This window comes from Lonchura striata, chromosome 14 (genome assembly GCF_050655825.1).
Source record: "Lonchura striata isolate lonStrDom1 chromosome 14, ASM5065582v1, whole genome shotgun sequence".
Classification (NCBI taxonomy): domain Eukaryota; kingdom Metazoa; phylum Chordata; class Aves; order Passeriformes; family Estrildidae; genus Lonchura; species Lonchura striata.
Window position 1 is genome coordinate 14,341,730 of NC_140716.1, and position 27,967 is coordinate 14,369,696.

Here is a 27,967-nt window from a genome sequence, read left to right on the forward strand (position 1 = left end):
ACATTGACACAGACCAAAACCACGACTTTCCTCATGAAGAGGGCAGGGAAATGATTTTCTGTGGTTTTTTACACTTCTAAGATTTGTGGTGCTACTGTTCTTTCACATGTTGGACTGAAGCAACATACCCTACTATTAGCAGATTCATACATATCTCCTTCCACTTTCCTGGCATAAGCCACCAAGTTCTCCATTCGGCGATCCTTCAGTGCTGCTGGATCAGGAGTGGGGAAGATGGCTTGGACACTGCAAGGACAGAGCAACAATAACAGAAAATGATCTTCAGAAAAAAACCCAAAATCAATATAGCTTTATGATAATCACCCTGGATGTTTCTCTCTACACCAGATATGTAAAAGCATATAAAAATCGTTAAAAAATAATATTTTACTATTTCTCACAAGATTAAAACAAATCAAATGATGAATATAAAGTGAGGTTTAACAGTCTGGAGTCTAAATATCTGTTCACCACAGCAGAGCAGATTTACTAGTAATATAAACTAATTCTATGACCACTCCTTAATGAGCATGAAGAACAAACTGAAGAGGAGGATTAAAGGTAACAACTCATCCTGAGTGGCCCAGCACCACTGATAACTTTCTTTTCAGCTTAATAGCAGAACTACTGTATTGAAATTCTTTAAAAACATTGAGGAAAAAGGCAGCCTTGGTGAATACTTACAGTTTATGCACTAAATGATTGCGCAGGTCCTGAGTGACATGTTCATGCCATGCTTTCCTTACCCCGGTACTCGAAGGAGGTGCAGCCGTTGGCATTGAGCTGAGGTTTCCAACATTGCCAGAGTTTGTGCCATCATTCATTAGTGGGCTAAAATAAAAAGAAAAGGGACTGTTAGAGTACCAGAATGCAGAGTTTTTTTCATAGGTTTGATGCCTGAAGCAATTTTTGACTTGTTGCTTTCATCACTTTTAGCTATTGCATCAAACATTCTCTTAAGTGATATTTTGGCAGCAGCAAACAGCAACCCCTGAGCAGCAAAACTCAGGAGTTTACAAGGCACATTCACAGCGTGAATGGTAAAGAATCACAACTATGAACTTAAAAATACAAAATATTGTTCCTTTGAGACTTCATTTAAAAGCAGTAAATATTGTGGGGCTCTCAGGAGGCACAAAGTGGCAGCTCTGGAACTGAAACAGGAAAGAGAGCAGAGCTGTACACGTGACTGACCATCTCCATGCCAATACAATCAGTTTTTAAAGCATGCTCTTTATTTATGTTCATAAGCAAGGAAATAAATGTTTAATTGAGCAAGAATGAAAATGTGTGCATTACTTATTTGTCCCAAGGGGTGTTGGAAGAGCAGTTTCAGAAATTAGACCCGGTTGCTGGTCTGTTGTTATTCCTCCTGTGGGAAGGTTCATCTGGTTGGCTCCTTTGGGACAAAATTAAACATCATTGGTACACAGTTCACAATTTTGACAATAATATGACAAAACTGCACTTTACTGACCCATCTGGCTAACAAAAGAAGCCATTTATCAGGTTAAGTATTTTTATAACAATACCTGCTGTGCTGCACATACATGGCTATTTATGGAACCAAGTTACTTTCTGAGCTACAGAAATGAGTCCATTAAAATTTTAAATTCATAAACTCTTAGGATAAGATCAATAAGCTATAAAGAAGGTAATATTAGCAATTAAGATACAAAAACAAATATTTGAGACAGAATTGTCTGTTAGAACAGGGAACAATTGTTAAACCAAAATTCTTCAGAAATTCTGTCTCATCACCTCAGAGAATGAGCTATGGGCTATATTTGAAAAGAAACTAAAACCCCTGCTATTTGTCAAAAGCACTACGTTCAAAACTTTCTAATATTCAAATCTAAATTAATGGTAGTGCATACAAATAGTGTATTTTTAACTTACTAAACAACATGAACAGACAGTCACTACTCTGACCAAACAAAATGCCAGACTACCAAAAAAATTCAACATCAGTTATTTTAACTTTATTTTTTTCTTGGTCTTTTCTCCACCTACCCAGTGCATTAATGGTCCTCATTTGCTGGTGAGCCTGAGGCTGTGCTGGCTGCTGGCCTTGGACCTGGGGCTGCAGCTGTGTTTGGGGCTGGTTGCCATATGGCAGCCCCAGGGCAGCGTAGGCTCGTTGCATGGAGCTGGGGTCAATTGGGTTGGGATTGCTCAGTGATGGAGTGTTCTGTTGGCCCGTGCCAACAGAACCGATGGAATTCTGGATCCCACCAGCTGGAGACCCTAAAAGGGCTACAGAGAAGAGAAAGGATAAGAGAAAATTAAAACTCGATGAGGATAAGGAGTAAAACCAGTCATGCCAAGAGTCACCAGAACATGCACATGTTCTATGATACAGATCTTTTTCTGCTAGAGGACAGAACAACACCCGAGATGCCAAGTGGGAAAACTCAGCCTTTGATTCTACAGGACAGAACCCACCCTGGCTATTAATCCATGCAGTCTAAAGAGAAGTGCTGTAAATTTCAGGCAGATAAGCCCATAATCACTCGTAATAGATATATAGTACAGGCTCCTATATATGGCTAAATAGGATTTTCATGCTTGGGGACAGTAAACTAAGGGGGAAAAACATTTAATTCCTCTACTTCCCTCTTTCCCATCAATCCCATTTTAGGTCAAAATATTTGGCTCCAGAACAGAGATCCTGAGTTCAGCAGAAACACTGTGTCCTTGGACACAAAGGTAATACTGAAGATCTGTTGGTAGAAATTTTCATTGCGAGCAGTCACCACATGAATCCTCTGAGGGCCAAATCACCGTAAACCCCAAGTTACTCGGAGATATAAAAACCCCTGATGAGTCTCAGATTGTACTGGCTAAATCTAAAATAAGTTGGAGAGCAAGGGGTTGAACTCTGGTAAATAATTTAGATGATGTTTAGGTATTCATTAACCTATATGGCTACCACAACCAACCAACCTCTCCCACCATACAGATGTATGGAAGAGCCATTTTCCTTGTAGATAGGAAATTGAAACAACATGGAAAAGTAGCATTTACTTGATGCAGAAGAGAGCAAAATTTTGCTTTCTGGTTCTCATTTTAGCTGCCATTCTAATACCATGTTCCCTAGTGAATGACCCATGGAGTACAACCCTCAGCACAGAGACACTGCATTTTGATAATCAGAACTCTGGTAGGAGTAACACTTTCTTCACATTTTCTCTCTCAAGTAATTAAATATGTAATGTGCATTATAAATGTGTGAACTAAACTTAGCAACAGTAATGGCTCTTAATATAGGCAACAATAACTGTTTTATTGAAATATTAGTAGGGGCACGTGGTTAGATAAAAAAGTCATGAAAACAAGCCTTCTGAGACATTAACAGCATTATCCAGGATTTCTTAAATCCTTACCCACTATGGAAACTGAATCACTGAAAGAGATACACAGGCTTCCAGCTTCCACCCAAGAGAAAACAACACACATTGCAGAGTCCAGACTTTTCCCTCTCCAGATGAGAAATCAATTTGATCTCATTTGCCAAAGAACTACAAATAAATATACTCAGATATCTCCCCCTCCTGAATAGGCAGCCCTACAAAAAACATCCTTTTTTCCCCCCAAAGGACAATGTACAGTATTTTAAATGCTGGGATTATCACAGAAATTAAGGCTTATGTATATTTACACTCTGTGGACACACTTACAATAACTTTTGAACTCACTGATCACTTCCAAGAGAATTTAAAAACAAAGACAGAAGCTGATTAAGATCCTATCAGCTTAATTAAAAAAAAAAAAAAAAGGACATATTAAAGAGCAGCTATATGAATTCCTCACTGGACTTGCATGTAGTACTCTGGAATCACACAATCTAGGAGAAAAGATGCCTTTACACTACTGCAGGCCAATAGGAAGGTTAACTAGCACGAAAGTTGTGGCATTCACAACTGGAATTCAAAAGGCTTCAGAGGCTGCTGTGACAGTTGATTCAGGAGCTAATAAGAATTCCAGCTTGTTAGAGGATGATATTCCACCAGAAAAAGTAGGACAACCCCCAGCCAGTGCTGGAAGTGTGGAGATGGCAGAACGCCCACAGGTGATGCCAATGTTTGGGAAGCAGGAAAAGGTTCTGGCCACCCCTTTGAGGAGAGCCCAGCCTTCCACCACCCCTCACGTTCTCCTGGGGAAAAGCTTGGCTTAAAGCTCACTTGGACAAGTTCAGCACCTCCAGCCCACAGCTCTGGGCTGAGATTTGGCAGCAGCATCAGTCACTACAAAGCACAAGTTCAGCCCTTGTGTTAGAACACTTTTAGACTATTTGGCCTCAGCTTTTCTACCAATTCACAGCTCAACAGGATCCTGTTCTGAGTACTTCCCAACATCAGGAATCTGTTTTTGAAGAAGTTTTTTTTGGTCTGATTGTTCACTGGTTTTATATGAAGGCATGATATTATCTGTCAAACAAGAAGATGGAGGCAGAGAGTATTCAATTTCCACTCTGGACAGACCCAAGTGCAAATGCTGTTCCTTCTGTTGCAGATACTGCAGGAAATAAAGTCAACTAAAATAAATACAGCCCTGGAACAAACACATTAGGGCACTGCTACATGAAGCCATGTCTACTGCAATTTATTTTTCTTAACTGATGCTTCAGATGTTGAGGAGCCCATGACAGAAGTTACAAGTGTGAAGTGAGCTCTGTAATTCACATTCCAAATGTAAAGATAACTGGCTCTGTGTGTCCCAGTGTCACTTGTGTTTATGTACCTGAGGAGGGAAGGTTCAAACAAGCACAAGTTAAGCAATCCCAGAACTTCCTGGGCAGCCCCAGTGACATCCCAATGCCCCAGAAGGCATCAAAACCATCAAACAGCAGCTCACCTGCAGGACTCCTGTCTCAAGTAGTGCTGTTTAATGACACTGCACTCATGTCTTCTAGAAGGGAACCCCTCCAGCTAATTAAAGTTTATTTTAAGCACAGATCCCTAATGCTATTTTAAATACAAATGCCCAGCACTTCTCTAACCTGACCACTCCAGTGACCATGTAAAACCATTTTTGAGAATTTTTAATTCCGAAACTCTGAATATTAGATTAATAAGATAGAAAGAAGGTAATACTAACAATTCAGATGCAGAAAGAAAGCAGCATTTGAGACAGAGTTGTCTGTTAGAACAGCTGGCAATTGTTCAACCAAAATCTGTCAGCAGTTCTGTCTCATCACCTCAGACAACAAGCTATGAGCTGATTCAAATTTAGCCATGCTGGTTTAAATGCTTGATTTTGCTTCTGAATTCTTTAATTGAGACTTGTTCTGTCCTGTTCCTCACTCTGCTCGTCTTGCAGTGGTTGAAGCAAAATTAGTTCTGGTGCCCTTGACTCACCTCAGCACAAGCCTGTCCTGCCCTCAGAATTAGGCAGGTACATGAAGGTAAATGCACAAAATAATTTAATTAAAGGCTGTATCTTGAATCAAATCATGGAGTAAAGATTTTATGAGGAATTTAAAGCAGGAGAGTCAGTTTTAAACTTCCCTGCCAATGCCATTTTAATTTTTATTTAAGTTGAGCACTAAATCATAAGCCTTCAGTACAGCATTGGATCAGTCAATCAGAGGAACTCCTTAAGCCATGGACTATCATCCACCATGTGGCTCCATGGGATAACTGATGGGTCACCATTTTATGATTTTCAGCAATTGAAAAAACAAGAGACATGCTTTTTTGTAGATCTTACAGTCACAGTCAGTCAGTCTTGAACAAGCTGGATTTCATTTTGTTTTCACAGAAAAAGGACTCCACTGAAGAAGCTGCTGCCTCCTCCTTCTGGACACACTTCCCTGTGCAGGAATGCACTCACTCCTTCCTCCTCTGCAAAGGACTGGTTCCCAAAAGCTCCACATCCAGGTTCTCTTCCATGTTCTGCCTGTACTCAATAATCTGCTACATCAGCCAGCTAGATCATGGTCTCTGCTTCCCTTTCCCTTATCAGGTTCCTGCTCTTTCATCCCTGAGTTCACATACACCAGGATTTCTGGTATTTTCTCTAAAATCTCACTTTTAGGTGAAGATTAGTTATCTTGAGTTTTATCTTTCTTAATCCAGCTTTCTCCTTGCTACATTTTATTTAAAATTTTCCAACAAGGTAAGTTCCAGGGGAGACCAGCTCCAAGTTCACAACTCCACTTTCCAGTCTCACTCATCTGAGTGTAGATCCCAGGGATTTTCCAGGGTCCCCTGACCCTGGAGTGATGCACACCAAGTGCTGCACATGGGGATGGCCCAGGACATAACAAATGGGAGCAGACCCAGGAGCTGTGGCACAACACATCTGCCCAAGCCAGGAATGGAAGAATTAAGGAGCTCAAATACCAACGACTGTTTGCAAAAGTTTGTAACTCATACCGTGTTCGGCCCAGCAGGGAGCAAGAAGAATTTCCTAACAAAAGCAAGGCTTCAGCTTCAAAATATTTCAACCAAATTTCAAGCCATTACTTCAAGACACAGGATTCACTTGCTTATTCAAAAGAAAAGCTTAATGTTTTACCATGTGCAAAATAGTATTTGTTTTCCAGTTTCCCCTGTCCCCTCAGAGGTACATGGGACACACAATAAGAACCATGTGGAACAAAAAGAATTTTTAATTTGTCCCAAAATGTCCTATTAACAAGTCAGGTCACTATCAATCATTATAGTAAAATATAGTTCAAGAGTGTTTTAAAATTAATAAAAAAGGCAATACAAAGGAAACCTGGCACAATGTTCTTTGCAAAAAATCCCAACACTAAAAGACCTGTACAGAAAGTGCTTCATGGCAATAACCTAAACCCCAGGACTTTCCATGACTTGCAGATCCCCAAGGAGCAGGAAGGGAAAGCTACAAAAGCATAGGAATGACTGTGCATGGAAGTGAGGCACCACCTTGCAATGGCTCAGTAGTGCTCAGCTGCAGAATGTTCTACAAGGTGGGCACCCTTTGAAGCAGCTCCTTGAAAGCCCAGCATGGCCACAGCAGGGCTGAAATAACAACAGGAAAACAGGGGTGGGCACAGGAAGGAGGGTTCTGGACTCTCTGTAAGGAAGGCAGCCTGGCAATAGGAGGAGGAACACTACACTTCTCATTCCTTTTTCCCTTTCTGAATGTTCTCTGTATTCTGCCAAATGAAAACTCCCTCCTCCTCCTAGTTTAGTAGAAGCTACTATGATTTATTCTTAAGAAAGACAACATTTTCTTCAGTCTAAAACAAATCCAACTCTGGTTAGTATCCACCTGATCAGGCACCACATTTTAAAATGCACATACCAATGTAAATAATTTCACAAACCTTCCTGAATGCCCAAAAAGGGGTACCTTCTATAATACAGCTAAACAAGTACTTTTACTGTTCTCTTTCACCTCCCAATAAACCATGAGGTGTTATCTGTATGACTCAGAGGCATAATCCAGGACAAAGAACCCTGCACCACTGGATTATTGATTAACTGAATAGGAGATTTCATATTTATCTCCCTCCATATGCAACAAGAGAGACAAATTCTACACGTATCCACTATAATTCTGTTGCAGTCAGAAAATATCGTATTTGATCCCATAGCAAAATTATTTTTAAGGATTGTTTATGCTCCAGTTTTTGTTCTCTTATGATCAGCTGTATGAGCAATCAAACAAATAGTGCATAAACTACTTTTCACCAGCAGCTTGTATTGATAAACACAATTCTGTTCTGGTAGATGTTGTTAGCACTTTGATAACAACTGTGTAATAAGGATGTTAAGCACAAATGGACCATGTCATATTAAAAAGCAAAGCTTTCAACATATTTTTCAAGGGTCAAACAGGTAATCACTTGCAACAAATTACTACTTTCAAAGCATATCTTGTTTACCAAGAAGTTTGGTAAAATGGAAACAAAATCATGACCTCCAAGTAGCTCTATGGCTGTAATTTTTTCAGTTTTGGAGGAGGAAAACCCCTACTTAAAACCATAAAGAGACCATGCTCAATGGATAATTTTGGTAGTTTTAGAAGCTACTCTCCCCACTAACCTAGGAGCAATTCTCCATCCTCTAAGGTTTACTGGTGCTCCCCACTGCAGTCTCAGCTTAGCTGGAAATCAGCAGAATGTTTCCAATCCAATTCCAATGTTTCCAATCCAATTCCAATGTACAAGTTTTGCGAGTCCTGCAGCTATTTTCCACTTCTTAGCCCTTATTTAAATATACTTAGGCATAACATTACTTAAGACTTCTAGAACTTTACATCGATGCTGTAAAATGTTCCACCCTGGCATATTTTCAAAGGACTTGATGAGAAGCAAACCTACCAATATAAGTTCAGTTTTTTTTTTTTTCAGAGCAAGAAGGAAGAAGAAATAAACTACAAATGGACTGGCCCCAAGGATCAGTAACAGCTCAACTATTATAAAAACCAGGCATGATTTGCAGAACTACAGCTAATCTATACCAGTGTTAAATGCACTTAATGATTAAGACACCCAGACCTTTTCACATGAGAGAATTATTTTTTCAAACATTTTTGATTATTTTAAATCATTAGCATTTTGATTTGTTTCTAGCAGCAAGAAACACAATCAAGTAGCTTATCTGCTTGCCAAGCCCCTACCTACATCCAAAACTGCTTCATAACTGGAATCCATTAACCTGCCTCACAATGGAACACCAGTTAGAAGTTGCCACACCCTTTAGAAAAGATGTGTGTTTGAGCTCAGACTTTCCCAATTATTGTGTATTTAAGTAATAAATTGCATTCAATGATCAGAAATGGAAATTCACTGGTATACTGAGCCTTGTACAAGATTGTTAACAGCTACTAAGTTTGCTGAGACACTGTCAACAGCTTATTCCTCCATTGCACAGGTGATCAACTTTGGTTTAAGAGTTTTAATGGTGACAAAGTAAGACAAATACTCACGTTGTTGGTTTCTTTTGTCACTGGCATTTTTCAGAGGAAGGCACACGGGACAGTCGTGCCGAGTACAATTCTTCCAGTGGGAGATGATTTGTCTCGAAGATGCACAATGAGCAACTGCAGCAAGGGAAAGCAAGAGTTAAGAGTCGCTCCTTGGTTAATTGGTTTTGAATTATTTCATTTTTTAGAGCAATTCTATTCTTCAACTGGTTTTGAACTATTTCATTTTTTAGAGTAACTCTATTCCTTCTTCTTTGTAAGGAATACTAAAACTGCAAACAAGTACATTTTTTTGTGATCCACCAGCAAATGAAGGAAACTAGTCCTAAAATTTAAGACAAAGACATGGTGGATATCACACTTAATACAACAGAGGAGATGAAGATGATGTTTGCAAGGCTATACTGGTACCACCCTACTTGAGGAGAGCAAACGTTGCATTCTGTTCTCTAAACTGGGAAGAGCTGGGAGCAGCTCAACCACAGAGCCAGCGCTGACACTCCTCTGTGCCAGGCAGAAGAAGCAAGCAGAGAGCTGGGGACAGGGAGAGCAGGGAGGGCTCACCTTGGCAGGCCTTGCCAGCCTGGCAGTGCGTCATGTGGTTGAGGACGTTCTTCATGGTGCGGCAGTGCGGGAGGGCGCAGGCGCGCACCTCGCCGTTGGCCTGCTCGCGCCGCTGACACTTGTGAGCGTGGAGCAGCAAGACCAGCTGCTGCTGGATCAGCTTGCGCTTCTCGGGGTCTGCCGTGGGCCCGGTGGCCATGGCCTGCGTCGGGACAATTCCCACTTGCTGGACTTGGGTTTGCATCTGGGACTGAATGGGGGAAAAAGGAGAGGTCAGCGTTGTGCCCGTGAGCCGAGGATTTGAGTATCACAGAAGTGTTCACTTAGCTACAAGGGTTATTGCACCACTCCCTGTAGCGTTCTCGGACATTTCTAATGCTGAAACAACATCAGTGTATTGAGAGCTTCCTCTGTTAAAACACTTACACAAACAAGAGTTTAAATATTCAAAATACTGTTTATTAGAAGACCATAATTCCAACAGCAATGAGCTCTTATCACACTCAGAGGTGGAACTCTTTAAGGTCCCTTCCAACCCACACCATTGTGTGAATTTAAGCTTGTTTAGACTATATTTTCATCCTAAAGGTCAGATTTTCATATCATATGTTTTATACACATCAATCCTAGTTCCTTGTCCCTAACAAAAAGAGAAGTCCAATGGGAGAAGACAGTCAAAATTCTATTACTGTCTCAATGTATTACTGTAAAAGGCAGGGTTGATTTTCCAAGCCTAAGTTAATCCTTTTTCTCTCCAAGTGACATTCCTTCCACAGAGAAAATTCCTAGGGCAAGCTGTATGTAGTCTTCACCAAGGAAGGGCCACCTAAATCTGGGTCGCATTATGGCTACTGAAGAGAACTAGAGTTACCATAGGGTGACACTGGGTTCTATCAGCTTTAAAATCCAATATTTTACTTCCAGCATCCATTCTTTATGGACACACTTTTGCACCAAGGCCTGAGCTCTGCCTGACAGCTGCAAATCCAAAGAGATCTTCAGTTTAAGGCACAGCTCGTAACAGTGCAGAAGAGAAACAGCCTCTTTAACATGTCAATTAGCACAGATCAGGCAGCTTTTTTACCTTCCCAGACAAACATAGAAACTTAGCTTTCAAAATTAAACATATCTGTTTAATGCAGTGACTCCTCTAGCAGGAACAGATATGGGACTGCAAAAGTGCTGCAATCCCTGTGATTAGCACCCTGAATTAATCTTATGGACAAACAAGCAACTGTCCCAAGAATCACTTTGAGTATGCACTGTGAAAACAGGTTACTACAGGAAAGCTCACCAAATTCCAAGCTACCTAAGGAAAACCAGCCCTGAAAAACACTTTTAAACAAAATATAGGAACATTAGGATTATGCTGGGGAGGTAATGGAGGAAATAGTTCAGTACTGCTTGCAGAACTACTAACCTACAGCGACTACAGCCTATGTACCACATTTAAAGAAAAGCAGTTTTAAGTGTCAGCATACAGCATGTGAGCCCATTCTGCTTCTGACCTTTGAGAAGGATTCCCCAGGAAATTCCACAGCCTACAAAATCCTAATTTTCTTAGATCAACAAAAAATTCCTTGCACAAGTTCTTCCTACTCCAGCAGCAAGCTTTGTCCCTGCACATCAGGTTTTGGAGCTTGCTTTCTTCTGGGGAATGAAGCACACAAGACCTAGTAGAAAACACCATGTCTGGTATTTGATAGAAAAAGTGGAGACTCTGCCACTTGATAATGATTGTAAGCCTTAGACAAAGAGGAATTGCCGAATCTGTCTTGAACTTCCAAGAGAAAGAACAACAAAAGGAATAAAGAATGAAGGAAACCAGTGAACATCTGCTCCTACTGCATGCAACTGAAATTCAGTCTTTCATTTCTCCTGTGAGCAAATCCATAGAGCAGAGAGGTTTTGCTGAAACAATTCTTGGGTCACAAATAGGAAACAATTAGTTCAGCTAATCTGCAGAAAAATACAGGGATCATGCCAAAGAAAATCTTGTTGGAAGCGATGCTTTCATCCCAGTCGAAGAATTGTTTCCCAAGCCAAGTCCTCCTTTTGTTACTACCCTTCCAGTTAACAGACACAACTGCAGCTGTATCAGCACAGATGCCCTGAGCCAGGAGGGATACTTGAAGACTGAGTAACAAAAAAAGCAGAACTCCAGAATATCAGTGGTTTGAGGAACAAGGCAGTCTCACTCCAGATCAGGGTGCTGCTGGTAGGCACAAAAACCCCTCAGAATATAAAGCTTCTTCAGGTTGCTTCACCTGACTCACAATGTTCTTGCTGAAGCAGGGTGTTCAGGCACTCCTGGACCCACAATTAAAATAAATAATTCAACAGTCAGATAAACAAGGCAAAAAAATATTTTTGTTTCCCTTGCCACTTGCTCTACCATCAACAGAACAAATGGATCAGGGGTTGGAAATCTGCTAAAACCTCTGACAAGATGGGAGTGTCAAGAGTTGGTTTTCTAGACCCTGAGTTATACATACTTCTACAGGGTAAGGCAGCTATTAATACCCTTTAAAATTATGGAAACTCATTCACAGAGGAAGATGGTTCTGCCCTGTCCCTGTCTTGAAGGGCAAAAGCTTCCTCCATGTCTGGGCAGCACAGATGCACAAGTTTCTTGTTTTTGTGGACTTGGATGGACTCAAAGTTCCCTGGTGGTTTTACTTTACTCAAGTGACCAGCAAATCTCGATGTTTTTATGTATTTATATTCAAAAACACTCAACATTGTCAGGATGGAACACTATGTACCTTCTCTTAGAAAAGTAGGCAGCAATTTCAGCAGCAGTGGCAATCTTACAGCAGGTAAACAATGCAATACAGAACTCTGCCTCAGCTCCACTCTACAGAGCATTATGGTTTTAAAATACTTTTCTTCTGTAATTTCTGTTTATTTCCATGTTTTTTCCATCCCCCTGATAGAAGAAGAATGTGACTTTCACTGTATGAGGACAAATCCTGTGTTTAAAAAATGTCTTTTAGTTCTGTAAAAGAGGTTTGTAATCAACAGCAGATCTTATTGAGGTTATTAAGAATCTACTGCCACAAATCCCACACATGGTTACATTAAGGTGAAACACTCCCAAACTTCTTTAGTTTCCTTCCAGCCACAAGCTTAAAGTGTGATCCTGAAGGTCCCTTCCACAGAAGGCATAGCAGGCACAAAGTGGATATACACATGAACTGTAAATCTTTCAATCAGCAATACATATAAACCTATATATATAATATATATAATATTATTATTATTATTATTTTATGTATATAGGATTATATATCCAATATTATATGTATGTAACTTTCAATTAGCAATATTTCTATCTGGATTAATTGTTCATAGTTGACCAACTCCAATAATGAGTATCCCAAGACTTTTCCAGTAAGATTCAAAAGTCTTTCCTGCCCACAGGATTTGCAGGAATGCTCTAGGAAGTGCTGAACCAGCTCTGCAGAACCCAGGGAGCATCATTCTGTCCCAAAACTGAAGGAGAGCTCAAGCAGCAGCTATTGGGTGGCATCAAGGCCAAAGGCATTCCCCAGGGCAATCACTTGATGACCAGAGCTTCGCTGGGCAAGTGACACAGAACCAGTTCACAGTTCTTGCAATTCATGTGGAATTCATGTGGATGGTGGTTTCCCTGGTTCCACCAGTCATTCTCAACAGGCATGGAATGAGCAGCCTGGTCCTATCCAAACAGGAAGGATCCTTGTGACACCAGGAACACCAGGGTCTGCTTTGGTCCCAGAGGTTGGAGGCTCACACATGCACAAATAGGCAGAGACCAGCATTACATGCACAAGCATTTGCATTGGTGCCTCAAAACCCTGCAGTGCTGCATTTCCCCACCCAAGGAGCAGGAGAAATCACGATCTGAGTCTGAATGTTGAGCAGAAGGCTCCACAGGACAGGCAAAGAGACTTCCTGAACTGGACACAGCCTCAGAAGGCCATCCTGCTGTCTGGAGGGACATAAGTGATGTCAGCCTATAGCACCAACCTGAGCACTGGCAGTGCTCTAGGAAATGAGGAGAGGTGGGAAGATATTCAGCTCCTGAACACAAAACCAACAGAATCCCAGAACCATTTAGGTTGGAAGAGCCCTCTGACATCATCAAGGCCAACCTATGACCAATTCCTACCTTGTCACCAGTCCAGAGCACTGAGTGCCACCTCCAGGCTTTCCTTGAACACCTCCAGGGGTGGGGATCCAACACCTCCCTGGGCAGCAGATTCCAGTGCCTGACAAACCTCTCTGGGAAGAAATCCTTCCTGACATCCAACCTAAACCTCTCCTGGAGAAGCTTTAGGCTGTGGTGTTAACATGAAGAATGTGTTTAGAGCTCAGGATTTATCTCAAAGCTTTGGCACTGACATGGATAAAGGCAGAGTTTTCATGTCAAGGGTAAACAGGAATATTTTCAACTTTCAGCTTCCACCTCTGAGGGTGGCAGTGGCAAATGAACTCACAAGCCCATGACAAGCTCAAAGGTGAGAAGGTCAGGCCACAGAAAGAACCTGAATAGTTGGTCAGTCACTTAGCTTTTACTTGCAAATGGAATTTTGTTTTGAAACCAGCTAAAGTCTCAGTTCAATGCCACTGAGTCTGCTAGGCATCAAGGCTGGATAAGCATCTTTCTTAAGGATACACTTGTGGAGTTTTATCTCCTCATCTTTCTGATTTGCAGGACCAGCAAATGCCAAGAAATGTACACTGAAGAAGTGTTTCAAAGTAGAAAAAATGGACAAAATACAGGAAAGTGTAGACAGATTCCAGCTCTCACATATAGGAAATTGCCTGAGCAAAATATTGAGAGGTTATATACCCTACATAAACCTCAGTATTTTAGTGGGGGATAAAACAGACTGAGGAATGAGGAGCATTAAAAATCCCAGACAGCAAATCCTGAATAGAAAAAAGGGTAAAGTACAAATGAGAAATTCCTAAGGGAAGGAGAGCCATGCTGTTGGAGTGCTGGCTATGGAGCACCTCAGCTGCTGGAATAGGGTAGGACACAGCAATAGATACTCTCCACTGCTTATATTTGCATATGGGGGAGGGGAGAGTGGAACACAGGCCAGAGCATCGGGAAAAGATTAATTCCTCTTTGTCATCTTTTGCCAGCCTGGCACTGTATTTACAGATGATGCAAAAGCTAAAATATCCCACCATTCAAAGCAATCCACATCCCCAGGATGAAGTCCTGCACTAAGGCAAGACAGAGATGCTCTGCTCCCAACAAAACAACGTCCTTTCCCTGGCACTGAACACTATCTGCAGGATTTGTTTCCAGGTTATTAAGATCTTCTCCTCTAGACCTAAGCAGAGCCTTTTCCCAGCTGTCCTCTGCTGTAAATCAGGTGGGATTTTCTTGAGGAAGGAGTGAACTTGCCTGTGAACAAGAAACTGAATTTCAGAGTGGAGGTCAGGGCAGGCACAGGGAAGGTGAGCACAACCGACAGCAAGCCCAGCTGAGATGGGGAGAATTCTGCAGAGAGCAGCAAGCAGACACTCAGCATGCTGCCAGTGCAACAGCCACAGAGATAGAGGAGAGTGGCTGTGCTGCAAGAGAGGAAAAATCACAGGAAGGGTCAGGACATAGGCCTTCCTCCCTGGAAGGGCAAAAGAGTTAAGTGATTCTTCATAAAGCCTTTTCTTTCTGGTCTGTAGAATAAAATAGCGGTTGTCTATTTTAAGTAGCTACAGTTCTACTTGCTCTAATTAAACCTGGCCTCCCAGTTTAAAAGCTTTCTTCCTCTCCCTCAGAGGTCTGCAGCAAGACACACCTCAGATATCCTCACCCCCCAGTCACTTCTCTGTCTTCTGATCACAATCTGTTATTACAGAAATCCATAGGACATAAAAAGAAACAAAGAAGGGCAAAACAGAGAGCTCCTGATGCAGTTTAGCAAGAGATTGGGGGGGTGGGGGGAAGGGAAGCACAGGAGAAGATATGCTGATCCAATTCTAAGTCAAGAATTGAAGAAAAATTATTTCCTTCACTTCCAAAAAGCAATATTCTCTCAACTCCATCTGCTGGTCATAGGGATAACTGTGAAACCATGCTGGTGTCTGGAAGCCAAACTTCCCCCATTGTGTTCCTAAGCCATGCAGAAATACCAGATTGACTGGTATGCCCACGAAGGAACCATCCACCACCACCCTTGGAACGGGCAGCACTGCAGGGAGTGCAAAGCTTCAGCAGCCTTGATGGAAAAGACTCACAGGGCTCCCCCCAGCAGCTCCTCCCAGAGCCTGCACACTCCAAAACCAGAGGCTGCTGGCTCCCAAACTGGCTGCTGGCTCCCAAACCGGCTGCACACCACGCTGAGAGCCCGAGAGCAGAGCGTGGCTGGCGTCCACAGCCCAGGGATCGTGCATGATCTCACCAGCACAGCACTGCCAGTCCTGCATCACAACCATTTCAGCAGCACTGAGGCTCAGTAATATGTCACCAAAACTTCCAACATCAGAAGCAATGTTTCTCTTTTGGAAACAAGCCTTTCACTCCAGTTTTCAAGCTGTCCATTCTGTAAAGGGAACTGATTCTGCAGTAGCCCCACAAAGCAAGAGCTAATATGCTGTTTGGATCACCATTAAAACAAAACAAACAAACAAAATCAATCCATCCTGCTGGCACTGAAAATTAATACCTTAATGCTGACCTCTTAATCATTTTAATAGCATAAGGTTTGTTCTTCTTTTCTAATTAAAGAGATTAATCCAGACATGCTTCTCAGGGTGTAGTGTAAGGTCATGCCTGGAACATGCTTGCAGTGAACACTTCAGAGAGCCACTTTACTGGGCAGGCAGGGGGGGTGGGAGAGTGCTGCTTTCAGGAGAGTGGTAGCCTGAATTTGGATCAAAAATCCAAATCTACAGCCACAGCACATTTGTCCTGGCTGCCAGGGTTATGCCTGGCAGTGGGAGAAGTCCTGGTTACTGTTGGGGACAGGGGTATCACACAGTAATGATTAGAATAATGTGGGTTAAGAAACTGAATAATCTTTTACTTTTGCAGCACACATACAAGGTGTAAGGCTAAAGACTGAAAGGAGTATTTAAAAATATTTTGGTTTTCAGGACTTAGTAGTCCTCGGACAATGGCTGCACTTTTCTGCTTCCTCTTCTCTTGTTTAAATATCCCTTGTGGTAACCACAGTGCTCAGTGCCATGCTGCAATCTGATTTCCTGCCTCAGACAGGCCACACACCACCAGTGTTTTCATTCACGTGGTTTGTCTCTCATATGGAATAGTACTTTGGGGGCCCTTTAAGATAAGGATAGTATAGAGGGCTGGTTTAGCAAGATATGTGGTTACACTCATCCCACAAAGGACCCTGAACAGGGCTTTTTGGTTTTTTAAGTACGCAGTTGTCTTTCAAATTGCTGTAGTGGATGGAGTCTGAACTGACCCTCCACAGGTTCATTTTTGACTGATGTTAACATAACACAATAGCCTTTTCCACATCACTGCTGCCTCCCTCAGGGAACAACTCAGGCCGTGTCTCCAGGCCAAGCACATTAAATAAACCATCATCTCCAGGGACTAAAACATCTCAGGACACAGAAATAGCAGCAGGATTGCAGCAAGAACACAGGGCAGGATTGCAGGTCTGCTCTGGGGACCTGCCTCTGTCACCAGCTACTTTTCACAAGAGCCATTTGGGTCACATTTTGGTTGCCCAATGTGAGTGACAGATGTCACTTAGATGTGTATTTCTGTAACTCATGGAACTGCTCTGGATCTTATTTTACCCTTAGGTAATGCCTTAACATATCAAATAAGGTTTAGCAAGCCAGAGCCTACAAACCTCAAGTTCTGAGTCAGCAGATTCTGCCAGTCTTACTCTCCTCGTACCTCTGTGCTTAAAACTGGGGCAACACATCTTTATATCTTTATCTCAGAGAGGTGCTGTGAAAATCAACTAATCCAAAAAAAAAACCTGCTCCAGTGCTGACTGCCACAGAAAAGAGCATCTGGAAGTGACCAAGTGAGATATATTACAACATTCAGCCAGCAATGCCCACAGCTACACACCGAGCTGCAAAAATAGAACTAAATGTTGACTGTGTGCTCTTTCCAGGGGCTCTATTCATATTGTTCACTGAATAAAGCAAAGTCCCTGTGGAAGGAATAACATATGGCCATGGATGTGCTATTACCAAATAATTACATTGCCTTGCCCACTGTTGCCAAATAAAGGTTAAATTCTAACAAGTGTGACATTTCTTTTTAAGTTCTTGGCTTTGCAGTAAAAATGTTTAGATAGAAATTCAGTTTTTGAAGTTACACCCCTGTCAGGATCACCATGCCTCTAACCCCCACGTGAGCTGAGACCTTTGGGTTCCACAGTGCCAGTGTCTGTAGGCTGAAATGCCCATTACTCTCGGTGTTGGTGTGAGGGAAAAGAAGATATATTGGTCATGCTAAGCTTTTGACACCTGAGAAACAAAGACAGATGGTTCTGATTGTTCTCTCAGTTGGTATTTTTGACATTTTAAACTTGCAATTGATACTACTGGGAAAGTTTCCCTCACTTGCCTTTCTCTTGGACAAGAAAGAAAACAGTTTTTGATTTTATTTCTCTCCCATCACCTGATAAGTCTTGATGGCAAATGCATTTTTTATTCCACCTGAATATTGACCACTACATTCTATACTGGTGGGTATATTAAGACAGACTTTTCCAAACCTGATTTTTAAATGAGCACAAAATTAGGCTTCAAGATCCCCCAGTCCCTGACATGAATACAGCATTCTGGGGAGACCTGCAGGTTTTCTGCTGCATCAGGACAAAAATTCACTTGCTTTACACCTGGATCCAAACACTTAAAACAATTAGAGTAGCCATGCAGCAAATTGTCTATTACAAATATTCTGTATGAGTGCAAGTGGTGTTCTGCACATGGTATTAATCCAGGCACAAGCTCCTTTCCTAATCATAAACAGTAAATGACAGATAATATTAAAGATTTCACAGCATAACTAGAGGAAAATTAGGAAGTGATTCTCTAAAATCAGGAGAAAAGAGGAAGTTTATTGCATCCTCTTGCCTCTCATACAGAGCTTATTAGTGACAGGCAGGTAGCAAACAGTGATGGAAGATCAGGCATTGGTTGTGCCAAAAAATAGGTTTTTTTTTAATTTAAATTAAAAAATAAGCAATTTGCAGGTCTTACAAGTTTCTATAGTAACTGCTATCATGTATAAGAATCTAAAATGCAACAAGCTGGGGTTTCCATAGAAACAACACAAGCAGTTTGATTAATACGCAACATCCCGAGACCAATGGGAATATTTAATTTAACTTTATAAAGAGAACTCTGGTAAACATTATACTATAAACTTGTAAGGTGTCCTAGTAAGAACTGTTCTTGCAAGTTCGTGACCTGCAAGTCAGCCACAGTATAAAGTGAGAAGCACGTGGGGTGTTTACCACATCAGTTTCAAAGGATATGAGGTACTATTTAGTTTCAGGAAGGTGGTGAACACATTCACCAACACATTCTAATTGACCCAACACATTCTAATTGACCCACATAACTTGAAGACACATTTTTATCAGGTTTGAAACTAAATATACCAGCCAAAATGAAAAGATACAATGCAGTTTTTATACTTGTGCTCCTTGAGAAGGTATAACCACTGCATAAAAACAGACAGAAGTTTTATATACACACTGCAGAGTGGAAATGAGGAACCACGGGACAACTCTGATGCTTAAATGACCGTGGAGAAGCAATTTGAAAATGTTGCAGAAGCTGAATCACCCAAGAACTTAGAAAGCACTAGGAAAAGGTGCAGAATACTGGAAGCAGCAGGTCCAACTCACCATGTTTGGCACACTGGTGACGGGAGTACTCTTGATGTCGGCAGGGAAGGGAGACAGGCTGTTGGCCATGCCTGGCTTGTTCGGCAACTGAGGATTCACTCCTGCAGCTCCCATCTGCTGCCCTCCAGTTTGACTGAAAGGTTGCCCAAAGGGAGTAGTGTTACCTGTCATTCCCAGCTGGAAAAGAATGAATGAATGAAATGATTAGAATTTTCGTGATTCCAAAGGGAGATTTAAAAAAAAAACCCAAACATATGTCAAATATCTATCTTTGCATTCGCACAGACCAAATTCCAGTATAAGTTTCTCAATATTAAATTCTCAGTATTAAATTCACAATTTCACAACTTTTACCAAGCAAAAATATATCCTAAAAAGGTGTTTTACAAATATATATGCTGTGTGGGGCTGAAGTCTTGCAATTCAACTTACAAAATCAAAGGAAAAACAAGCTCATCCTTCTCAATCCACATGAATAGAATTACTTTTTCCAACACTACAGGAACTTTGGAAGAGCAAGCAAACTTCAAATCCTGTGATACTTTGTGCATTCTGAGCACAAAGCATGACTTTGCACACAGACAGATGGGAAGGGAGGGGAATATATAGAGGCATCGAGCAAATGGTTATCAACTTATGTTTTGGTACTCCAGGAGAAGTGTCTAAGCAAAAAGATGTCTAAGACTGACAGCCTTGATAAATGACACCCTGAGAACTCCCCAAGACTAGAAAACAGAAACACAACTCCCCCTGAATGACTGGAGAGAACACTGTACATCCAAAGAGCCACTTGGCCTGCAGGAGTCTCTTCCATGGTGAAATCTCCTCCACTGGAACCACAGAATCACTGAGGTTGGAAAAGACCTCCAAGAGTCCAACCCTGAGACCCATCACACCTTGTCACCCAGCCCAGAGCCCTGCGTGCCACATCCAGGCTTTCCTTGGACTCCTCCAGGTATGGGGATTCCACCACCTCCCTGGGTGCTGCCTTACAATGCCTGACCACCCTTTCCATGGAGAAATTCCTCCTGATGTCCAACCTGGACCTCCCCTGGCGCAGCTTGAGGCTGTTCCCTCCCATTCTGTCCCTTGTTCTGTGGGAACAGAGCCTGTGCCCACCCTCCTGTCAGGGAGTTGAAGAGTCCCTCCCATAGGACCTACTCAACGGATCACATTTGTTCACCCCCTTGCCTCACTGGGATGATTTCTAGCTGACTTTACGACCTGGTCCTAAATGAATCCAACCACTGAGAAAAGTCTTTATTTGAAATAGTAAATCCTATTTTCCTCTTCCTTTTACTTCTCCAGCATTTCCTCCCTCATAGAACACTATGGTCCTGGTCTCTTCTCCTCCCTTGCCAGCAGGGACTCAGGGACTATTCCCATAGCTGGAAGAAGGCCTGCTCACATCAGCTTATCACTGGAACAGCCTCATAATGAAGGATTACTCAGAGGTTGTTTTTTATGCTTACAGGAATCGGGCTAAACGAGCAGTTGAGGAAGCACCAGTTATAAGCAGCAAATTACACTGGGGCAGAGTCCAATAAACACAATTTGACTGGGCCTTGTCCTCTTTGTCCCTGTACTTTGTACCCTCTGGTTTCAGACAGCTGGCCCTTCCACTCTCCAAGTAGCTTTTTGTTAGAAATGCTGCCTTTCCCTGCATCCTGCCCAGTGACTGTTGCCAGATTTGGGCCTTTCTTCACTGTACAAGACGTTCTATCTTTACACATTAAAAAAATCCCAAAAGCTGTTACTTTGCAATATATGAGGTTACCAAATATGTGCTGTGTCCCAGAGTAGAGCTGAATAATTCAAATAGCAAGTAAGACCAAAAATTAGCATCCAAAGTTTAGCCCCAAGACTGCCTTTAAAGAGAAGTGGCATTAGCTACTATCACATTGCACAAATATCAAGAATTTAATTTTCTGTATTTCTGTGTTTGTTTGCAGACTGCATGTTCAGATAAATTAGTTTAATTATTATTTATTACACCACAGATTTTGGCAGCTTTCTCTGAAGAATTAATAGCAAAGTATTTAATAAAATTACCCACTCAACCCCCTATTTCAGACAAGGTATGAGAAAGTGTCATCTGATAATGACAGCTGTTCATTAATGCTGTAGGGGTCTATCAGATCAACAGTGAAGAAAATTTCTGAAATTAAAGTGAGATCCTGAGAAAGCTTAAGAGAACTACTGAAACCTTTCAGAAGCCAGAAATAGGAACATTAACTCTGGGGCTGTTAGTCCCCTCATGTCTAATTCCTAACTACAAACTTCGTTGTTGGAAGGACTTTGCCCTTCCAGTCTTCTTTGAACTTGTTTGAAAGTTTGGAGGAGTTTTTTGAATGGCATAATATACAAACTTCTCTGACAACCACCATTACACTTCCTGCAAATCTTTACAGTCACCCCAGCAGTGGGAAAGCCGTGGGGAATTCAAAGTGGGAGACAGGAATGCTGCTCAAACCTCTTGCCATGGTTCCATGGGCCACCCCATGGCAAGCAGAGCCCTCCCTGGGCCTGGCAGCTCATGGATGGAGCAGGCTCGGGCACCAGTGAGGAGATGGAAAAGGCTCAGTGCAGGCAATGAATGCCCCATGGATGTGCTGAGCTTGGAAGCCTGGTGTTAAAAGCTTCTGGCAGAATCTTATACAGCTGCATTTTCAAAGAGCAGAAGAGAGATTTTCTTCAGGCAGTGAGAACGCTCATCAAATTTTACATCAAATTTAAGTTCTTACTCCAAAAGAAACAAAGAGGTGTTCTCATCTTGTTATCAAGGAATATTAATGCTTTTTAATTAAAGGAAGAATGTTTAAAAATGGATTTTTAGGAAAAATATTAGAAATATTTTGGTCTCGAAAGACAGTTTCAAGTTTGTTAAAACTCTAAATGACTCGAAGATCCCCAAAGCACTGAGGCTCTGCGATCCTAACAGATACCACCACATGGCTCTTTCATTTTATTTTAACATTTCCTTTTCAATAGATCTTGTTATTAGACAGATCATAACTCTGTACAACAACAAAGCAACCTTTTAAATCTTCCAAGCTGAGTGCTTAATAGGATGAGGATAATTCTTCCTACTCTAGGTGGTCATTAAGTAATAAATACTTGATTGAAATTTTAAGAAATGCTTTGCTGTTCTCTGAAATCCAGCTGGAAGCAGAGTAGCTTCCATTTGAAACCTTGTATTTTGGTTAACTCGCTCTCTACCACATTGTATTTCAGTGTCCAAAGCTGTGCTTTCATAAGGGAAAGGAACCTACAGCTGAAGCATTATATCAGTCTGTAACTTTCAAAAACTAGCAATATTTGATAACATTGTAAAACATCAGACATGCCTTTTAACCTACACTTCACTTTTGTAAATTACTGACAGTTAAAAAAAGTACTAAAGACTTATTTTTTGTTTGAAGTTAATCTTCTAAAAAAATAGTCTGAGTAAGTGGAAAAACCTTTCTTAGGTAGCAATCCCTGGAGTAAATATGGAGACAAAAATTAGGAGGGACCATCCACAAGATGAGTTTATAAAAACTGATATTTGTGGTTTTAGGGGGGTTTAAATTCAGTTTTTCCTAGGAAGAATTCAAATTAACAGGACTATGATTTCCAGAGACTAGGAATGCACAATACAATGTGAAACCTGCTTGAATCAATTCTTATCCATTTTTAACAGCTTCCAACCAAGTCTGGGATCAGCAAGGAGTTTCAGTGGCAGAACAACCTGCTGACAAACAGCACTGAGATCCACAGCGTTCCAGAGCTGTTCCTGGTACCCTGAGGAGCAGCTGGGAATTGATTCCAAACACAGCCAGGTAGTGACTCCAGCAAAGCAAACCAGCCAGCTCCTCCCTGGTGGGAAGGCAGCAAACAGGAGGGGGAAGGAGAGGAAGAATCAGGCAGAGACGCCCAACAACACGAGACACAAACTGCAATTCCTGGTTAATTATCTGAATGCTGAGCCCAGTGACTGCTGTGGAACTTTAAGCCATGGCTGACCGAAATCTCAAAAAACAACTGGTAAATAAATATATGGAGAAGATTGAGCCTACACATAGTAAGGAGTTTATCCTGCTTGTTTATTCTGCAAATGGAAACTGGCAGCTCCAAGCAAAGGACTCGGAAGGCTCAAACAGCGTAACTCCTACCTCTGCTTCCAGGTTTTTTCCAAGCAGGTAAGGAAAAGCAGATACGCAGAAGACCTTTGTTTTTATATTTCTGAAACAGAGCTCTGATCCCAAAATAGGTAGTTCAGGGGAAAATTACCAGGTAATTAAAGGTCACCAGCAAGAACACTGGAGTTTACAACCAGGTAAGAATGGTCATTTTAATGGGGAACTCTGAGCCATCACAAAGATTTGTATTTGGCTTAAAGCTTGTTAAATTTACTTTTCTAAAAGGAAGGGAAGCAAAGAGCAATCCAGTGTGAGTTGTTTCTTTTTCCACCTGCATGAAGCAGGCATGGATGTGCATCACAGGGCTACTCCACCTTCCATCCAGCGCATCTCCATTACACCAAAAGCTGAAAGCTTCTCTCTGACAACTCGGGTTATGTCGTTCACTCCCATTTTGTTCTAAGCTCCTGGATGTTCCCTACACGTGCCTTTGCTCCCCTCCATGATTTCATCTCCTTTCTCTTCCTGCCACCACTTTCAGCCCTGTTCCCTGCACTCCATCCCATGGTGGCTCCTTTCATCCCACCTCATCCTCTGCAACTCATGTCTTACATTTCCGTTTCTGCGCTGCAATTTTGGGAAAATCTTGCTTCTTTTGCCCAGCTCTTTGTGGTCACAGCTGCATGAATTCTGATGGAGTGGAGCAGACTTTCCCAAGAAAGGTGTTGTTCTGTTCCACCAGCTGCAGTGGGGGAGATAAAGGGGTGTATCCCAAGTGCAAGTTAAGGCAAGAGATGCCTCAAGAAGGAACACGATTAATGCAGGACACCACCTTAAACACATTACTTCTGCTCTAAAACAGTTTTCAAAAATATGATAATGACACTCTCCTTTAATGGAAAAGAGTATTTAATTTAATAATTCTGCTATCCCAGGAAGACAAGTAGATTCTGTTCCCTTTTTTATCACTATGGCAACTCTCTAAGATACTGGAATCTATTAGCAAGTGTGGATAGGAAACAGGGTATTTCACTCTACTCTCATAAGCCATGGAATGTACAAACTTCCAAGCTAAAAAAACCCCCAGCACTTAAAACCTTTGTTCAGCTGCCTTGGACTACAGGAGCCATCACACTGCAGTGCTCTGAGCAGCAGCTGTGGGAGGTGCTTCTCCTGCTTTGCTTCTTAGTGCTCTTCAAAGCAGAAGAGCAATTCCATTTCCTCTAGTTCCTAGAGTTTCATAGATTTTATAGAGGAAGCCTGTGACCAAACCTACAAAACCTCATCTGAGGGTGCAGCTCACAGGTGATATGACAAGTGAGAAGTTCACCAATTTAATTCTGAAGATAATTTTCAGAGCAGACTAGATCTCCACACTGTGTTGTTCCTTCTGCTTTTCAATCTTCCTTTTCCCCTCTCTTCTTTAGCAACACTGACACACCACAGTACTTCCTCCTCTAGCCCAGCATCAAGGAGATGGGTAATGCTCCCTCTTGTACACCAAGTGTTCAGGCTGCAAATAAACTCTGCCCTTCCCTCCTCCTTTAAATTTTTATCAACTGTCTCCTCACCTCCACCACCACAGCTCTCATTCCTGCAATCCGGGGTACTCCACCACCACATTCCTCTGGGGCTCCCAGGACATGCAACCAACACAACGGGCTGCAAACTCCACTCCCTGTTACAAGCACATAATTTCCTACTCTGTTTTTAGCTTTCTCTCCAACACACTGCCAGAAACCTCACAACTACATGCAGCTATGCTCCTTGCAATGCCTTTTCCTTTGGGAAATTCTGCTCTCCTCTGCTGCCTCAGCTCACTTTTCACTCCAGGGTTTTCAAATTTAATAAAAGGTCTGGCAGGACAGACCGAGTTCAGCCTCAATTTTCCTGTGAGAGAGGAAAGCACCTGCATTTGTAGTCACGTGCCAAGGAGCAGCACCCACCTCTGATAATGCTCCTGGGTTTGTATCTACTACCACTATCTACCTAAAGTTAATGCCATAATTACATTTTTTCTAATTAGCTGGTCCAGACCGATTAGTTAAAAAAACAAACAACCCAAAACTACCCAAACCAAACACACAAAGCAACAAACTTATCTCCAAGTTAAATGTTGATTTTCATTAAATTTTGAAGCACTGACTCTGTACAAAAATGGAAGAAGGTTATTCTGGGCAAGTATTTAAAACCAAAACAATACAATGAGATTTGGACTGAGCTGACAACAGAAAAAATACTGAAAGGTTGATATAAGAATCAGAGAACTCAAAGCAGCATGGGCTCAGTGGAAAATAAGCCTGGCTAAAGTAATCTGATTATGATCTAATCCTATAAAATAAAAATAGTTATCATTAATATTCAATTTTCTATCTGCTGGATTTTTTGGCTAGAAAACAGCCTGGAAAGAAAGGAAGCAAACAAGACAAGCTTGGCCAGACTTTGAAAGCCATGAATCTGCAAAATGCTTGAAGAAGAACAAATGTGAGCTCTCAATATGCCAGCAGGAGGGATGACAAGACAATAGGATAAGGGGAAAGTGCCATTTTATGTGTCTGGAGTGATGGGAATTCTGCTGCAACAATGACCAACTCACTGTCATAGTTCAGGAATGACAGGTAAAAATTACAGAATCCAGAGAGGCCTCAAGTAGTGTTCAAAGGACTAATGGGCATGGCCAAAGACAGGCTAATTGTAATCTAATAGCCTAATTAATTTAGCTTACTATTTAAGCTTATTAATTTGCTTATGTTATTAAGGCAAGGGCTGATGTGATTCTAAAGTACTGATTTTGAGAATAAAAAGGTGATAACAGAAATATTTTATATTTAGCAAAGACAGAGCAACAGGTAGGAGCTGAAGCTCTGTAGCTTAAGAGCCAAAATTAGAAAAAATGGAAGTGACTAAATACCACTGAAATTGTTAAGATTATATTAATGTTTTATTTAAATAGTGTGTCCTTCTACTCATCAACAGGAGTTAGTTCACAAAAATCATAAGGCTTCTAATAAGAGATATCCTGTCTTTGTATCACTGTCATTTCCATATTTCTCTAGTCTTTATAAAATGGAATCTTGTAATAGAAAGGTAATTACAAATACTCTTCTGCTTTTCCAGAGACAACACCAAAAGATGAGAAGAAAAAATTATCTCTGGAAGCAAAAATAATTTGAGACTATGACTAGAGTCCATTAACAAAACCAGGAGACCAAAGTCCAGGAAGGCAGAGGTGTAGAACAGAAGCCAAAAAATGAATCAAACGATTGCAACCTCCTGTGTACCCCAGAACTGTGTTCCTGAACATGGCTGAGTGCAGCTCCAGGTGATGGCTCTTGTCAAGACATGAGATCACAGAGAGGATGGACTCCAGCACAGAATTCCATCCTTTCACTCAATCCTGCAGCAATTAAGTTGCCTCTTCAGAATGACATTGATTGCAGGATCACAAACCAGTTATACGCTTTGTTAGGCATCCTAGGGAAACTGCACATCTCCTCCCCCTCCCTCAGATCAATTTTTCTCTAATCACTTTGGAAATCACTGGTCAATTTGACCCATTTTTCTTAATGGCCTCACAGATAATTAAGTTTCCAAGATTACCGAGCAGAGAGATGGACAGGTAGATTATGATACAGTCCTGGACCAGGACAGATTTATTCCTCGCAGTAGCTGGGAGGGGGCATGTCCAGGACACAGAGGTTATTCTGTACAATCTACCATCACTGCTGAGGGCAGGGGAAAGGGAGTCTCTTCCAGGGAGAAGGGGTTTTCTGAGCATTTTGTATGTAAATCATTCACCTCTCTTTGTTTTCTTATCTCACTGCTGTTTCTTGCTGTTATCTGAACCCGTGATCTTTGCCTTTTGTGCCTCTCTCCTCTTAGCCCACCGCAGAGGGAGGGGGTCATGGGGAGTCTCAGTTTCGAGCACTAAATTGGGGAATACCATTCTTAAACCACAACAGTCTTATCTGGAGCCCAGTGTGAGGCTCCAAGGGTTGAGATAACAACAGATCTGCCGAAGGGAGCTGGAAACAAATTTATCTGAGCGTTTGCTGTATTAGGTATGGAGCCGCTGGTCACAGTGCTGCTTTGTCTGCTCGTGTGGGTGTGGTACTTAAGTTAACAGGTTAAGCACCCTTCCTCAGAGCAGGGAGAGGGAACAGGATGGCTTCCTTGCTGTACTGTGGGGTATCAGTTTATGGCATGATAACATCGAGAGCAATGAGGGTCATTTGGGATGGGTGTTCAGTGCTGCTCTCCCGCCCTCACCTCGCCACTACCTTTGGGAGTCCATTAATAATCATACACAGTCTGTGGGGGAATAGGAGAGAATCGTTTTCCCCAGCTTTACACCCCAATTTCCTCCTTCAGGACTGTCACAAGAGTTTTTGAGGGTTTTTAATCTCCCTCGGATGTTAAGCACACAATCCACGTGGCAAAGTTTGCATGGAGTGTGCCATGGCCATAGGCCAATGCACTGGCAATGATGTCAGTGAAACGAGAACAGGGCTTCAGGTGACTCCTTAACTC

The 27,967-nt window shown here is 41.8% G+C and overlaps 1 protein-coding gene across 13 annotated transcripts in view; it reads right to left on the reverse strand.

Moving 5' to 3' along the window:
- The window catches only part of CREBBP (CREB binding lysine acetyltransferase), a 95,477-nt gene that overhangs the window by 39,010 nt on the left and 28,500 nt on the right, over positions 1 to 27,967 (reverse strand). For all 13 annotated transcript variants that reach the window (XM_085592463.1, XM_085592467.1, XM_085592466.1 and 10 more), the window contains 7 exons: positions 19,317 to 19,493; positions 9,469 to 9,718; positions 8,908 to 9,021; positions 2,014 to 2,256; positions 1,300 to 1,399; positions 685 to 831; positions 129 to 246 (listed from right to left, as the gene is read on the reverse strand). In XM_085592463.1, the coding sequence (XP_085448589.1) occupies positions 129 to 246; positions 685 to 831; positions 1,300 to 1,399; positions 2,014 to 2,256; positions 8,908 to 9,021; positions 9,469 to 9,718; positions 19,317 to 19,493 (1,149 nt within the window). The remainder of the gene's footprint in view (positions 1 to 128; positions 247 to 684; positions 832 to 1,299; positions 1,400 to 2,013; positions 2,257 to 8,907; positions 9,022 to 9,468; positions 9,719 to 19,316; positions 19,494 to 27,967) is intronic.